Raw genomic sequence first — 13715 nt, 5'->3', positions numbered from 1 at the left:
ATCTGCTAAAGGGTCCCTGGAGACAAGTGCTGCTTCGCACGTACACCGAGAAGTCACAGCATCAGGTTCTAAAAAGATAATACTCAGTTTTGATGCGAAAATGCCAATGTTTAGATCATGCAATTGCAGACCTAACCAAATTTTCATTTTCTTGTAAGCACATGGTGCCACTTTAAATTCAAGTTTTGAAAAGGTATATAGATATTGGATGTTCAATTGCCAGCAAGTTTGATTAGAAATGAAAGTTGCTGGTTATTAATATAATAACTTTAGGCATACCATAACACAAATTGTTGCTACTTTTACTCCCCCAAAGTAGTAATGAAATTATTAGAGGTTGCTGGCTGTATGATGATACATTTTAATGGTGTCCCTAAAAACAAAATGTCACTCTGAAGCCTAGTTAGTAGGAAGCTTCTGGGCGAAGACGCAGAAATCACATTTCCTATTGCAAAACAATCGTCCCCACCCTGTCTGTGGTTTTAAACACACATTCATTTAATATCAGTGTTTATCACAAAAGACATGTGGGGTAACCTCTTGAACGAGTCATGTGAAGACAATGACCGTTTATTCTGGTAAATTGCCTGAATCAAGTCAAATATGAGCAAGGTTTGCAAAAATTGGTGATAAGTGTGGGGGTGGTTTCACATCAGTGGAGCATGTGAAAATGCAAGAGGCCAAAGTGGAAGGTCATCTGACCGCATTCATCACTCTACACCGTTGTAACACTCCACAATCCCAAAGTTCTAAAAAAGCAGGGTTCCGTGGTGTAATGGTTAGCACTCTGGACTTTGAATCCAGCAATCTGAGTTCAAATCTCAGTGGAACCTTAATTTATTATTGATGTTGCACTCCAAAGACGTATATGTTATGTTGTTAGTTTACCGAAAGACTCAAAATTTCCCACTGGTGTAAATATGGGTAATAATTATTTTTTTCTCAATAAGATGTATCTTACCTGTCATTCAAAGTGATTTGGGTTAGACTAGGATACATTGTGAAGAAAACTTGCATGTATGGTTCAAATGCTTTTTCCAGCGCCTCCATCTCATTACCCACAATGGTCACATGATGGCACTGTTAACCCATGTTATACATTTACATTTACATTTACAAGGGTATAAACCAAATACAGTGAACTCTAAAACTCATGCCTCATTCACTTTCCAAAACTGCACAAATGTGGTTCGTATTGATGTAAGCTCAAGGCTCAGTTTATTGCTATTTTATCTGCTGTATAAACATCTGAGGTAGCCTATACGGTCCAGAAACACAATGTGGATGCAGCTGGCTCAGCTATTCAAAACAAGGCAAATTGGCTTGTTTTGAAGAATGAAGAAATAAGTTTAAGAAGATGACGCATCAAGGTCAGATGACACGAAATCGAGCTAACAGACTCAAGTGGCTGTCCATCCATAAAACAGGAGGGGAAAAGAAGTTTATTCTCAACGTCTGAATGTTGAGTGTCTAGTCTGTGATCATAAATGTTTTAATCCAAGTGGCCATCAGGTTCTGTTGGTGGTCACTGGGCCATGAGGTGATGTCAGTGCCCCGGTGGGCCTCCGGCTTGCCTCCAAATGCACTAATATGGCTTCAGTGGATCTTCACACAGTGGATCCTTTATTTGGATTCTTTATAAACTGAGGTAGATAATACAGTCAACGACATTTCACTTCAGGATGGCAAAAGCTGGCCTTCTTCTCCACTGCCGTAGTTTAAATGAGTGAGTGAGTAAAGTTTCAGTTGACGAGATGTTACCTAAGGTAAGTCCCTTTGAAAGGAGATGAAACTAATCTGAGATTTCAACAGGTATGATTATTCAACAATAGGTGTGGTGGAAATCCAGGCAGAGTTGACATGACCCTTGAGGGCCTGCACAATTAATTCAGCAGATAACAATAAATGAAAAACCAACAACACCTTGGTCATGGTCAGATGTAAAGGTTGTAAATAAACAAAGACAACTTTTCTTTTCTTTGCACTTTTTCTTCCTCGTTTTTTTTATAAGGGAAAACAACCTTTTGTTGCTAGATAGACAGAGAGAGAGAGAGAGATTTTATTTTTTCATCTCAGTGTATTTGCATTTAATTTTATAACTGTTCTTTAAATATTCACTTACAATTTTTATGTGCAGCTTACTTTAACCGAATCAGTATTAATTAATTTGTTTATCTATTTCTTTTATTTATTTCTTGAGATATACATTTTTAAACGACACAAATGTGGATTATAAACTATTTAAAATGTAATACGTTTTCCAAGATACTGTAGTTTTTTTATGTTGGTCAAGATAATGGCACTACGAGAGGTTATTATTTTTCAGGTGTTTGCTGATATAGCAACGTAAAAGTAAAGTGAAAGCTTAATGTGAGATTCGTGATGGGGGTTTTTTTTTTTCTCCAAAGTGAAAGAAACTACTTGAAGAATCTGCCTTTAAGATCAACATGAAACAGTGAAGCATGCCCTCCTTCTCATTTCCTTTTCTAGTATTGCTATTTGATGAAAGAAGCCCCGAGCGCCCCCCCTCAACTCCGCTCAACTCCGCCCCAAGTCCTTCAAACTCTGCCTGAACTTTCCTCACTGGAGGCCGGGCGTCACTCTGCTCCGTGGACCTCCTCCGTTCCGGTCACGGTGCTGCAGACTCAAGCACAAGCAGGACTGCTCCGAAGCCCCTCTAGAAGACGAGCAATGGAGCAAGCGTGGCTCCTCTGCGCCTCTTTCCTCGCAATGGTGGCGTCGGCACAGAGCTTAACGCGAGGAGACTTTTTCCCGTACGGTCCGAGCGCTGGAGATCAACAGTTGGACGCGGGCGATGACCTCACGCACAGACTTGAACTGGAAAAGCCTGTGCTCTTTTATGATGGCACTTTTAACAGCATCTTTGTAAGTAAATTCGTATTTTACTATTACTACCATGGAAATAAAAAACTTCAATGCTCTAAAAAACGTCCTTTGGTTTGGTTGGACAATCCACGATGGTCTTGCGCAATTACGCACTTCTTTTGGGGTGTACATTTTTATCAAACGGCAAAAACATATGGGGTCAAAGAATAACGTATTTCTTGGTTATCACAAAGATTGCATGAATCGTTTGGAATGCACGTGTCCTCCTCACATTCTTGGCAGCCCCAGGTTATCACCTCACTGTTGACCTACAGCCTAAAATTCTTCAACCAAGTGGTTGGCGAGTCTTTTGTACGAATGTAGTCATGTTTTCAGCTGTTTCCTGCCCTATCACTGAAGTTTTTATGAGGAGCATATTAATGTAAAAAAATGCAACAATTCAAAATTGGATGAAAGATCCACCATTGTGTGGGACACACAAGCAACCCTTTATATTCCCCCAATCTGCTTTTTAAATAAAAGGGCTGTGTCTTTGTTTTCAGCTTTAATGCATGAGAGAATAATGTATTTAACCAGATTCTGGGTACCAGAGGAATTCATAAAGTCTGTCTTTAACTGACAGACATTTTACATCTGAACACCCTTGTGCAACTTCGATGTCCAATCAGGCACTTTTGAGTCATGTGGGAATCTTTTATTTTGTGCATTTCTGTGCCCTAAATTGGGAATAAATATTTTTCGAAGTCAAACAAAAACATGCGTGGGGTTTCCCCTCTGCTCCGTTACGTCACCCACCACAAACATATTAGTCAGCTCTAATTAAGATTCTTCACACAGCAGATGAAACATTGTTATGAACTAGTGTCTATGTTTGTGCCCGGTGGGGGGAACACTCACCTCTTTATATCTGACAAAGCTTTAACCGACCAGAAAACAAATATACCTCTGCTTACAATAAAAAGTTGTGATACTTACAACTTACTTAAAAGGTCTAAACCGCACACTGACTGACCATTTTCCCAGCTTTTGGGCCAGGAAGTGGCTGTAATGAAGATTACTTGAGGCTCTCTGGGGCTGCTGGTCAGGGGCAAGGACAGGAAACGTAGCGCTCTTGCTCCCCCACCGCCCACCCCCTGATCAGGAAGTTAAGGAGCCCCATGTGCCGGGGGCGTCTGCGTGTGTTTTTGACATGAGCTCAGCTCTTCTTTTCATCTGCCTCGCGAAGAAAGTAAAATCTTTGTCCGATGGCATCTCGTTCATCAGCGTTCGTGTGCCGCCAAGCAGCAGCCTTGGATCATTAGTCTAATGAGTTTGGGATAGAGATCAAAGTGGGACACATTGGACTGGAACAGTCCTTCCACGTGTCTGTCCTAGTTCTTGTGAACAAAGTTGTCCCCAGTTACAAGCCTCACCAATCCACATCTTGTCATTTCAGATCAACACCAACGGCTTCATCGCCACCGCACAGCCTAAAACCGAGTCGACCTACCTTGGCAAAATGCCCGCTCCCTTCGGAATGATCGCGGCTCTGCACGGAGATCTCGACACAAGCGATGCAGAGGGGAACGTTTTCTTCCGTGAAGACAGTAGCCCGGACGTGCTGGGTCAGGCCGCGGAGCACATCAACAGAGCCTTCCCAGACGACCAAAAAGTCAGTCCCACCCACGTGGTGGTCATCACCTGGATCCACGTCGCCCAAAAGGAGACTGAAAGCACCGGCGAGAAGAAAGTGAGCCTCATAATGATGTAATCATGTGAAAGATAGAAGATGCCTGAGTGGTTTGTAGACATGACCTTTTGGCCTTTAGGGTTGTAAACTATGTGAGCATCAGCCACTAGTCTGTTTGAATGGCAAAGTAGATACTGAAGGCACGCTCGTGAATTAAATGCTCATGCCATTTTTCCCTTAACAGAGAAACACATTTCAACTGGCCATTGCATCAGTGGGGTCTTCTTCATATGCTATAATGCTATATCCCAGAGATGGGATACAGTATACTAATACTCCCGTAGGGGAGACTAGCGTCATCCTGCACGCTGGCTTCAGTAAAGGCCTGGTTCGAGGTTTCCTATTTTCCAGTCAGGGCCCATACTATCGCACCACCAATGACGAAGACGCATCCATCAGTGCTTTAGCCGAGTAAGTCACGACGTACACCATAACGCCATTTCCATTGTGTTGCTTTCATTGAAAAAAGTCTTTTCACCCATTTAGGCAGACCAACTCAGGACTCAGGGGGGTTTGGGTGTATGAGATTGGAACGTCGCCTTATTTTACTAACGTGGCTCCAGGAGAGGTGAGCGAGCTGCCCACTGAGGCCACACTGTCCCGTTCCACCGTCGACACAGAAGAAGTCCCCGATTCCAGGGGCGTTGTGTATACCAATGGACAGCAAGAGGTTTACCCTCCTGTTGAAGTAGAAGAAGGACAGATCCAAGTAGATCCCGTTCAATACCAGCCCTACCGACCCGACAACTCAGAAGTGGTGGTGGTGGTGGATGACACGGATATAAATGTCGATGGTGAGTTGGAATGCTGCTTGTTGATGTCATTGGATTGAATTTATATCATTTTCTGCTTGTGTTTCTGTGTTTTAGTGTTTGCGTACAACCTTGGCACTTGTTCAAATAACAGACAAAAGTGTTCCCAATTTGCTGACTGCAAGGACCACTCCAGTGGATATTGCTGTCACTGCAGGCCCGGTTTCTATGGCAATGGGATACAGTGCGTGGCAGAGGGTATGGCCATGTTACGTTCATATACAATTAGAAAAAGTGGCTTTATTTGGACGGATTCAGCGATTGGGTTCATGTAGATCTGGCAATGTATCACGAGACGATATTAAATTCCTTTTTTGCAATTTGCAATTTAAGCGACCTTCTAAATTTCACAACCTTTTTTTGTCATATGATTATTTTCCTCAAAATAGACCCATCATGCCTCTTTATCGCAAAGTAGGACATTTAATCGCCTAAAAAAAATTCTGCTGCAAATCTTAAAATATCACCATAGTTCAAAAAATTCCCCCAAAATACTATAAAATAGCAGTTGAATTTGTTCTGCAAAGGGTTAAATATGTTTTCCCCCGTTACAACGGTGGCCTCACTTACTCTAGTTGGGATTCATGGAATGTTTTACTTTTAAATTATTTGAACATTCATTTGTCTCACAACTGTTTAGGTTTGGTGCTAGTGGTGTAGTATATGTTGCTGTATTTCCACTCCCAATCCCAGATAAAAAAAAAACATGAATAAATAGTGGGTTGTATCAGGAAAGGCATCCCCTGTAAAAACTGCCAAACAAATCATTCTAGTGACTCTTTTCAGACAAAACAAAATTCACAACAACAACTATTTAGGTTCGTACGACTGATTAGATTCGTACAAAGTACATCTCGGCTGCTTGCACTCCGACAAGAATGAGGCAGAAGTAAAACGCAAAGATCTTGTACCGCTTCAACCCCGTCAAAACCAAACTTAATAACAAATCATTGCTCCACAGAATGATAATGACGCCTTCCTGGAAATTGTTCTCCGACAGTCCATATTTAGCGAGACGTCAATGAATAGTGACATAACGCTTATTTGTCTTGCTAGGAAAACCTCAGCGGATGAACGGTAAAGTACATGGCCAGGTGTACGTGGGCAACTCTCCCACTCCGGAGCGCTTCAACAGTAACGATCTGCACTCGTACGTGGTGGTGAACGACGGACGTTCTTATGTGGCCATCAGTGACATCCCTCAGAGCCTCGGACCCTCGCTGATGCCCTTGTCAGCGCTGGGCGGTGTGATCGGGTGGGCCTTTGCTCTTGAGCAGCCCGGCTTCAAGAACGGCTTCAGCATTATCGGTGAGGGAGAGATTCAGTATCCGAATGTCACAATTCGTCATACAGCTGTGCTCGTTGAAATTCCCCAAGAATGACCTCAGCGGAGACCCACGGGGCGGCAGCTAATCTATCGCTGGTGTGGTCTCTATTAACCCTTTTTGTGCTCGTCTCCTAGGAGGAGTTTTCACTCGGCAGGCAGAGGTCACCTTTCTACCCGGGAATGAAAAGCTGACGATCAGGCAGGAGTTTAAAGGCATCGACGAACACGACCACCTTGCGGTGAGCACAACCCTGGAAGGTCGAGTTCCTGAGGTGCCTCGTGACTCCACCGTCCAGGTGGAGTCCTACTCTGAGATCTACCAGTACAGCAGCAACTGTAAGTAAACCGCCATTGTGGAAATGTCAGGACTAATTTAAGAACATGTTTACATGGGAGGAAAATTGTTATTTCCTTTCAGTAATCACCTCATCCTCCACGCGGAAGTACGTGGTCAACTTGCCCGACGGAACCAAGGACGAGACGAGGACGTATCAGTGGCGTCAGACCATTTCCTTCCAAGGTTGTCAGCACGATGAGTCCAACAGAGACACGCGGCCCACGCAGATGCTCAGCGTGGACCAGGTCTTTGTCATGTACGACCCCAAAAATGAACTCATCCGCTACGCCATGAGCAACAAAATCGGAGACATCAACGGTGAGCTTCGGGACATTATCGTTTTCTTCATAGCTCATTTCCATGACATGCTGGCAAAAAAACTGTTTGCTATGAATTCAATCACTGTTTTAAAACTTTTCTCAGGAGGACAACCAGAAGAGAATCCATGTTTCACCGGAAGACACGGCTGCGACACCAATGCGGTTTGTCGACCTGGAGAGGGGACAAAGTTCACATGCCAGTGCGCCTCTGGCTTCACTGGTGACGGACGCACGTGTTACGGTATGGTCAATTTCAATATTCGGTAGATTGTTTCCAGAATGTTTACTTAAAAAAAAAAAAACAGAAGCTGTGCAGTGAGATAGACTGCCGTCATTTGTCGATTAGACATTTCGAGTCAATCCAGCCTTTTCTTTCATGACTGAACAATCTCACTAATTTGCAGAGTGAGAAACGTTTTTCAATCGTCGCCCTTTTCAACCAGAGAGAGACAGGAAGGCATACAAAGAGGAAGGATGTATTTTAGACAGATGCTATCTGGAATGAACAAATCTTCATTAGCTCTGATCTCCTGTCATCTGCTAATGAAAGACACAAATTTAACAAATCCGGATTTGGAAGATTACGTGTCATTTATTATTAACATGATTCTTGTCTGATAACTGTTACTTATCTCCATTAGACATTGATGAGTGCAGAGAGAATTCTGAGATTTGTGGCTCACATGCTATTTGCAACAACCAGCCTGGCACCTTCCGCTGTGAATGTCTCGATGGATATCAGTTTGCAAGCGACGGGCAGACATGTGTTGGTAGGTACTCGGCTCACCAAATAAAATCATTTATAAGCGCTGTTATTTCATACAACAAAACATGAGTAATGATAGATTTTTTGTGGCAGAACTAGGATTTGCTTTCTTTGGGGTTTGCTCATCAACCTACAAAACAAAAATCTTTTTGACAAAACCCCAGATTTCTGAAAAAATTCAGATACTAAAGATTTATTTTGTGTTCCTTGCGGGAGAAGGCTGAAAATATGGAAAGAAATTCCCAGGAAAAAAAAAATTCGGAAAATGAAAAGTTAATCATCTGGGAAGGGAGGGCAAGGATATTTGGGGAGGAGGGGGGGCAGTGCCCTTTCGCTCCCCCCCTCTAGCTCCGCCAGTCCTACTCTACTCTGAAACGACATAAATACGTCTTTGGGAGTGAATGATTTGATAGGGGAGCTGTTTCGAGCGCCTCAGCGCAAAACATGTACTCAGCTGCATTTGTCTGGCTTCCTTCACCCATCAGCTGTGAGTCGACCCACGGACGCGTGTGAAGAGGGTACTCATACCTGTGACATTCCTGAGCGTGCTCAATGCAGCTACACTGGAGGTTCCTCCTACATCTGCTCCTGCCTGCCAGGTTTCACAGGAGATGGAAGAGTCTGCCAAGGTAAAACCTCAGAGACACAAATCCACTATACAGACTTGAATTGTTGCACCATCTGCTCAAGAGCCAGGGGGGGAAGTAAGCTGGGTTACATCATGTATTTGCTGGAACGGGATAGTAAAACATAGAAAACAGATGGACATTTCAGAGTATAGCTTCTTTGTTGGCTGCTCTTCCGTAAGTTACATTCATAGTGTCGGAGTCCTTGCTTGACTCCCAAATCATTCTGTGTAACGCTAACCATAACATGAGATAGTGGAATGATAGCTCAAGTTTTTTTTTTTTTTTTTGCCTTGAAGACATAGACGAGTGCCAGCCGGGCAGATGCCACCAGGACGCCTTGTGCTACAACACCCAGGGATCCTTCACCTGTCAGTGTAGGCCCGGTTACTACGGCGATGGCTCTTATTGCTCACCAGGTAAGTTTAAAGGCACGCCGCCAGTTTTTTTTTTTTTTTTTTTTTGTCTCGCTTGGCCAATGAATGACTTCAACAGCCAATGTGATTTCACACCCCTCGGTGGACTGACAGGAAACATGTGTTCTGTTATGTCTGCTAACATCCAGCTGCTCTGTTTTGGATGGCTGCCACTGGAGTGGAGCCAGTTTTGTAATAGTGTTCATAGTTCTGAATACAAAATCAACAGTACAAACTCACAAAATGGATCATTCACATTCTCACCATTGTTTTAGTCCAACCATCTGTGTGCAGTGAATTTTCCACAACTGGCATTTTTTTTTTTTTAAGGGGGAGTTTTTGTGTCATTTAAGATCAAACAAGGAGAAAGGAAATAAAGATATTTACGCATTTCTTTTCAGAGCGGACAAAAACTCAATGTGAGAGCCACAGAGACAGTCTTCTTGGTGTGACTGAATTTGGCCCCCGTGGTCCGCGACCTCCTGTTGGGCAGTACATCCCCACGTGTGATGAGAACGGCAACTATGAATCCATGCAGTGTCATGGCAGCACAGGGCACTGCTGGTGTGTGGACCGCAACGGACAAGAGATCCCAGGGACACGCTCAGGTCCTGGTGGTCGACCCATGTGTGAGTTCATCACACTTGATTTGACATCCCACGCTTTCATTCCATTCTTTTCAGATACGATACAAACAGTTGGTCCGTTCCTACAAATGATTGTGTTTTCATTATCTGTTAGGTATTGACCATGGTGGGGTGAGACCACCCATTGGCCCCACCCCTCGACCTGACATTTACCCCTTGCCGCCTGGCACACATCTGCTGTACGCCCAGAGCGGCAGGATTGAGCACGTCCCCCTCGAAGGTTACGATATGAAGAAAGAAGACGCCAAGACTATCCTTCATCTACCTGTGAGTTTTTTCCCTTTTTAGCTCATCTTGTTTAAGATCCACGTGGTCAAAGCAGACCATGACAGTTTCTAGAAACAGCTGCTAACAAGTGCAACTTGATTCATGTGGTCTAATGAGTGGTGTACATTTTTTTTCCACTACCATCAAGCTGTTATTTTCAAGGCGTTAGTTGAGGTGTTTCATAAAGTGCTTGTAAAAAGCTGCAAGATTCCTGTTGAATTCCTTGAATTCAAGGCCTGCCTGCCCGTTATTGGAGGCACATGGTGACATTTTCCTTAATTACAAACATTTTCTCAGATTTTCACACCAGCTGTTCTTAAGTCTAGTCTGGCTTTTTCGGCGATAGATTTATGTCTCGTCATTAATGTCAGACAATACATCTGCTTCATGTTTGTATTTGCGACCACTCGTTTTTTTTAAGTAAGCACGGTTCAAAGCTGTTGTTTGGCATCTGCTCCACAGGAGAAAGTAGTTATTGGAGTGGCCTACGACTGCGTGGACAAGATGATCTACTGGACCGAGATCACGTCTCCATCAATCAGCAAGGCCAGCATTCAGGGGGGAGAACCTGTCACGCTCATTAGATCAGGTAACACCTCCCTTTACATCCATCTCTCACACTCACTTGTCAGAAACAATTTTTTTTTAGATGTGGACTTAACTTTTTTTTTTGTCAAAGATCTGCAGAGTCCAGAAGGGATTGCAATCGACCACCTGGGACGAACTATGTTCTGGACTGATTCTGTGACGGACCGCATCGAGGTGGCCTCGCTTGACGGCTCCCAACGACGTGTCATTGTAGACTCCGGTCTCGTCAACCCCCGTGCTATTATCGTGGACCCACCCAATGGGTGCGTGATGGTGTTTTCTTTAAAGAATACAAAGCCCTGCAGAAAATGGCTGGATAGATGAATTGGTTGATATTCTACAAAACTGTAAGAGATATTGTTTCCATTTATTTATTTCTACATCGTTACAGTAATCTGTACTGGGCCGATTGGGACCGAGACGCTCCCAAGATTGAAACGTCTTACATGGACGGCTCCAACAGACGGTTGCTTATTAAAGACAATCTGGGCCTGCCGAACGGCTTGACCTACGACGCCCAGAGTTCTCTGCTGTGTTGGGTGGATGCAGGTAGGTCAGAGGGCGTGGCGATGAAGTGGTCAATGAAGTGCCATTTGGAAATCCGACCTGATTGTAATCTGTTGCGTATAGGCACACATAAAGTGGAGTGTACCGACCCAGGCCGAGGAGACCGCAGACAGATCTTGGAGGGTCTTCAGTACCCATTTGGAGTTACTTCCTTTGGGAAGAACATCTACTACACAGATTGGCGAAGGTTTGAATTGTTTGCTTCCCACCCTTGTTGGAGCCCAGTCACCATGGTTACAAAAGTCGTATTTACACGAGATAAGATTGCCGCTAAAAAATCTGCACAATTATAACGAAAGTGTATGATCTAATTTAAAAGTGTGAACTCACTCATAAGTTTGTGAAACAAACTCACAAGTAGAAGAGTGTCTGGAAGGTCAGTCTTGAGCCAGGACAGAGAGACAAACTACTTGGCACTTATCTGAATTGGTTGCACGAATAAAACGAGTTTCATGTGACATCAAGCAGAATGGAGGTTTGATCCTCAAATGCATATTTTTCCAACTTTTTTTTTAGAATGTAAACTTCACACCTCCCATGGCATTCAACATGTGAGCTTGCACTACACTGGCATTAAAAAAGCTTGGATGCCTTCCCGTCCTCAGACATTCTCAACTTGATACTGTCTAGCTTTTTTCCTCCATGTGGTTCATTTTCTGTGTTTGGGCGGTGTTAGATCGGCGGGGGTTGGGATGTCTGTTTGTGTGTATGTGTGTCTATGTGGAAAGGCATCCTAAAAAGTGGCAGCTGCTTGCAATTTCTTCACCTCAGTTGGGGGAAGGTATACACTTCCACAGTTGCACATCAACAAACTCTGCCAGTCCCATCTGCCCACACTTACTCACTCCTGACAGACTTTACACAAAACACACAGACTGGTCACTTTGAGGAGTTTCTCATCTGTCTGAGTCTTGGATCTTTTTTCTATTATTTACTACAGGGACGCTGTGGTCACAGTGGATCGCTATACGGGCAGGGAATCTGACGAGTTCCAGCCTCAGAAACGCTCCAAGCTATATGGGATCACCACAGCCTACGCTCAATGTCCTTCAGGTGAATGCGATGACCGCAATATGGCTCCATGTTGACATTTTCTCTCTCCGGTGTCACCTTCCCGCTCAAGTGTCACCTTTCGTCTACTGTCCTCCTCATGAGCCATTCTTAGAAAGTCCTTGACCCTCATACTTTTATCGGCTATCCTCAAGTCAGACCTTTAATCTAGCCTTCAATGAATCCCATTTTTTTATGAGCACTGGGCCCGCTTTGAAACATTCCAAGGGTGTTTTTACGACCATAAAGTGTAGCTTCTCTCGTTGACCTAAAACCAAGATAACACTGAATATGACTGAATATGACTGAACACACAACAGCCCTAGGCCTCATCCTCCCTTCTGGATAAGGCTCCATGCATGAATCCAGGGAATGTGCAGACCAGTGGGAGGGCCTCCAACATCTGCTGTTAGCTATGTGTTTTTCTGTAAGCATGTATATGTCTGTAAAACAAACCACGAAGAGGCTGTTTCCTGTCGCTCCCCTGCTATGCTCGTTTATTTTAATAGGGCCTTCCTGCATCTGTATGCTTCCTCCAACAGGACAAAACTACTGTGCGGTCAACAACGGCGGCTGTACACACCTCTGCTTAGCAACACCCAACGGTCGCTCCTGCAAGTGTCCCGACAATGCGGTCGGCGTGGGCTGCGTCGAGAGAAACGGCGAGTATTGAGGCACGGCAGCAAAATAAAAGCCACTCGGCCGGCGTTACCGTGATGTAACCGCTGAAAATGCCACTGAGGTGAATTTACTGTGCCTTTTATTGCTCATCGCTATTCTTATCTGCATTTTTTACATGATAAAATTCCAACAGAATTGTAAATATGGACACTATTATGTTGACATTGTTTTCCCGAGTGCACATAAACTGAGAATAAAACTCAAGGGATTAGTAATTTAATGTGAAATACGTTATAGTAACACATGACACTATTTCCTGTTGGTTTGGGCTTGTTTCTATTAGTAATGTTGTCAGTTATGATTGAAGTTCCTGTTCAAGCTTTGTGGGATGAGTTTACATGGTGGGCAGAAAAAAATAAAAAGCTTTTTCTAACAAATTTCTTTGCATTGTCTGTGACTTTAGTGTCATCATAGTGACCTCTTGTGTTTAGTAGAGTACATTACATCTATAATCCAACAATAGTAGGCAAAGCACATACTTTTTTTGAAAAGGCAGGCATTTTATAAACGTCCCGTTGGAATATTATTTGCACATGCAGTTTCACAAATTTATATTGCACCCAAATCCACCATGACGTGTGATTTATTCCTGAATATAATCGTGCGTCATCCAATGGAAAAAAAACAACAGACACGTAATAAATTAGACGAAATTTCCCTGCAATTTGTCTTAAGGATCAAAACAAATGTATTCTTGACTGAGATTACGGCAATTTCAAGTTACCCTGGTGATTA

The 13715-nt window shown here is 43.5% G+C and overlaps 1 protein-coding gene and 1 non-coding gene across 2 annotated transcripts; both read left to right on the top strand.

Annotated features, from left to right (window-relative positions):
• The first annotated feature begins 761 nt into the window (after positions 1 to 761).
• Positions 762 to 833, top strand: trnaq-uug (transfer RNA glutamine (anticodon UUG)). Its single transcript has one exon. It is a non-coding gene; the product is annotated as a tRNA-Gln (tRNA).
• A 1748-nt stretch (positions 834 to 2581) lies between these two features.
• nid1a (nidogen 1a) lies at positions 2582 to 13348 on the top strand. Its single transcript, XM_085922780.1, has 20 exons — positions 2582 to 2886; positions 4283 to 4576; positions 4761 to 4987; positions 5063 to 5370; positions 5446 to 5586; positions 6445 to 6696; positions 6851 to 7051; positions 7134 to 7370; positions 7476 to 7613; positions 8014 to 8142; positions 8624 to 8767; positions 9064 to 9183; positions 9582 to 9809; positions 9922 to 10094; positions 10557 to 10683; positions 10774 to 10945; positions 11074 to 11231; positions 11313 to 11436; positions 12190 to 12302; positions 12842 to 13348. The coding sequence occupies exons 1-20, from the start codon at positions 2692 to 2694 to the stop codon at positions 12970 to 12972; spliced, it is 3612 nt and encodes a 1203-aa protein (XP_085778906.1). The 5' UTR covers positions 2582 to 2691; the 3' UTR covers positions 12973 to 13348.
• Positions 13349 to 13715: the final 367 nt, after the last annotated feature.

Source organism: Syngnathus leptorhynchus, chromosome 10 (genome assembly GCF_054491065.1).
Source record: "Syngnathus leptorhynchus isolate UIUO chromosome 10, UIUO_Slep, whole genome shotgun sequence".
Lineage (NCBI taxonomy): Eukaryota > Metazoa > Chordata > Actinopteri > Syngnathiformes > Syngnathidae > Syngnathus > Syngnathus leptorhynchus.
This window is presented reverse-complemented; position numbering and strand designations above follow the sequence as displayed.

Excerpts from the sequence above, each read along its gene's own strand:
- nid1a (XM_085922780.1), top strand. The coding sequence starts at position 2,692 with ATGGAGCAAGCGTGGCTCCTCTGCGCCTCTTTCCTCGCAATGGTGGCG. Across the intron at positions 4,577-4,760 it reads AAAGCACCGGCGAGAAGAAA|AGAAACACATTTCAACTGGC; the intron begins GTGAGCCTCATA and ends TTCCCTTAACAG. Across the intron at positions 10,684-10,773 it reads TGTCACGCTCATTAGATCAG|ATCTGCAGAGTCCAGAAGGG; the intron begins GTAACACCTCCC and ends TTTTTGTCAAAG.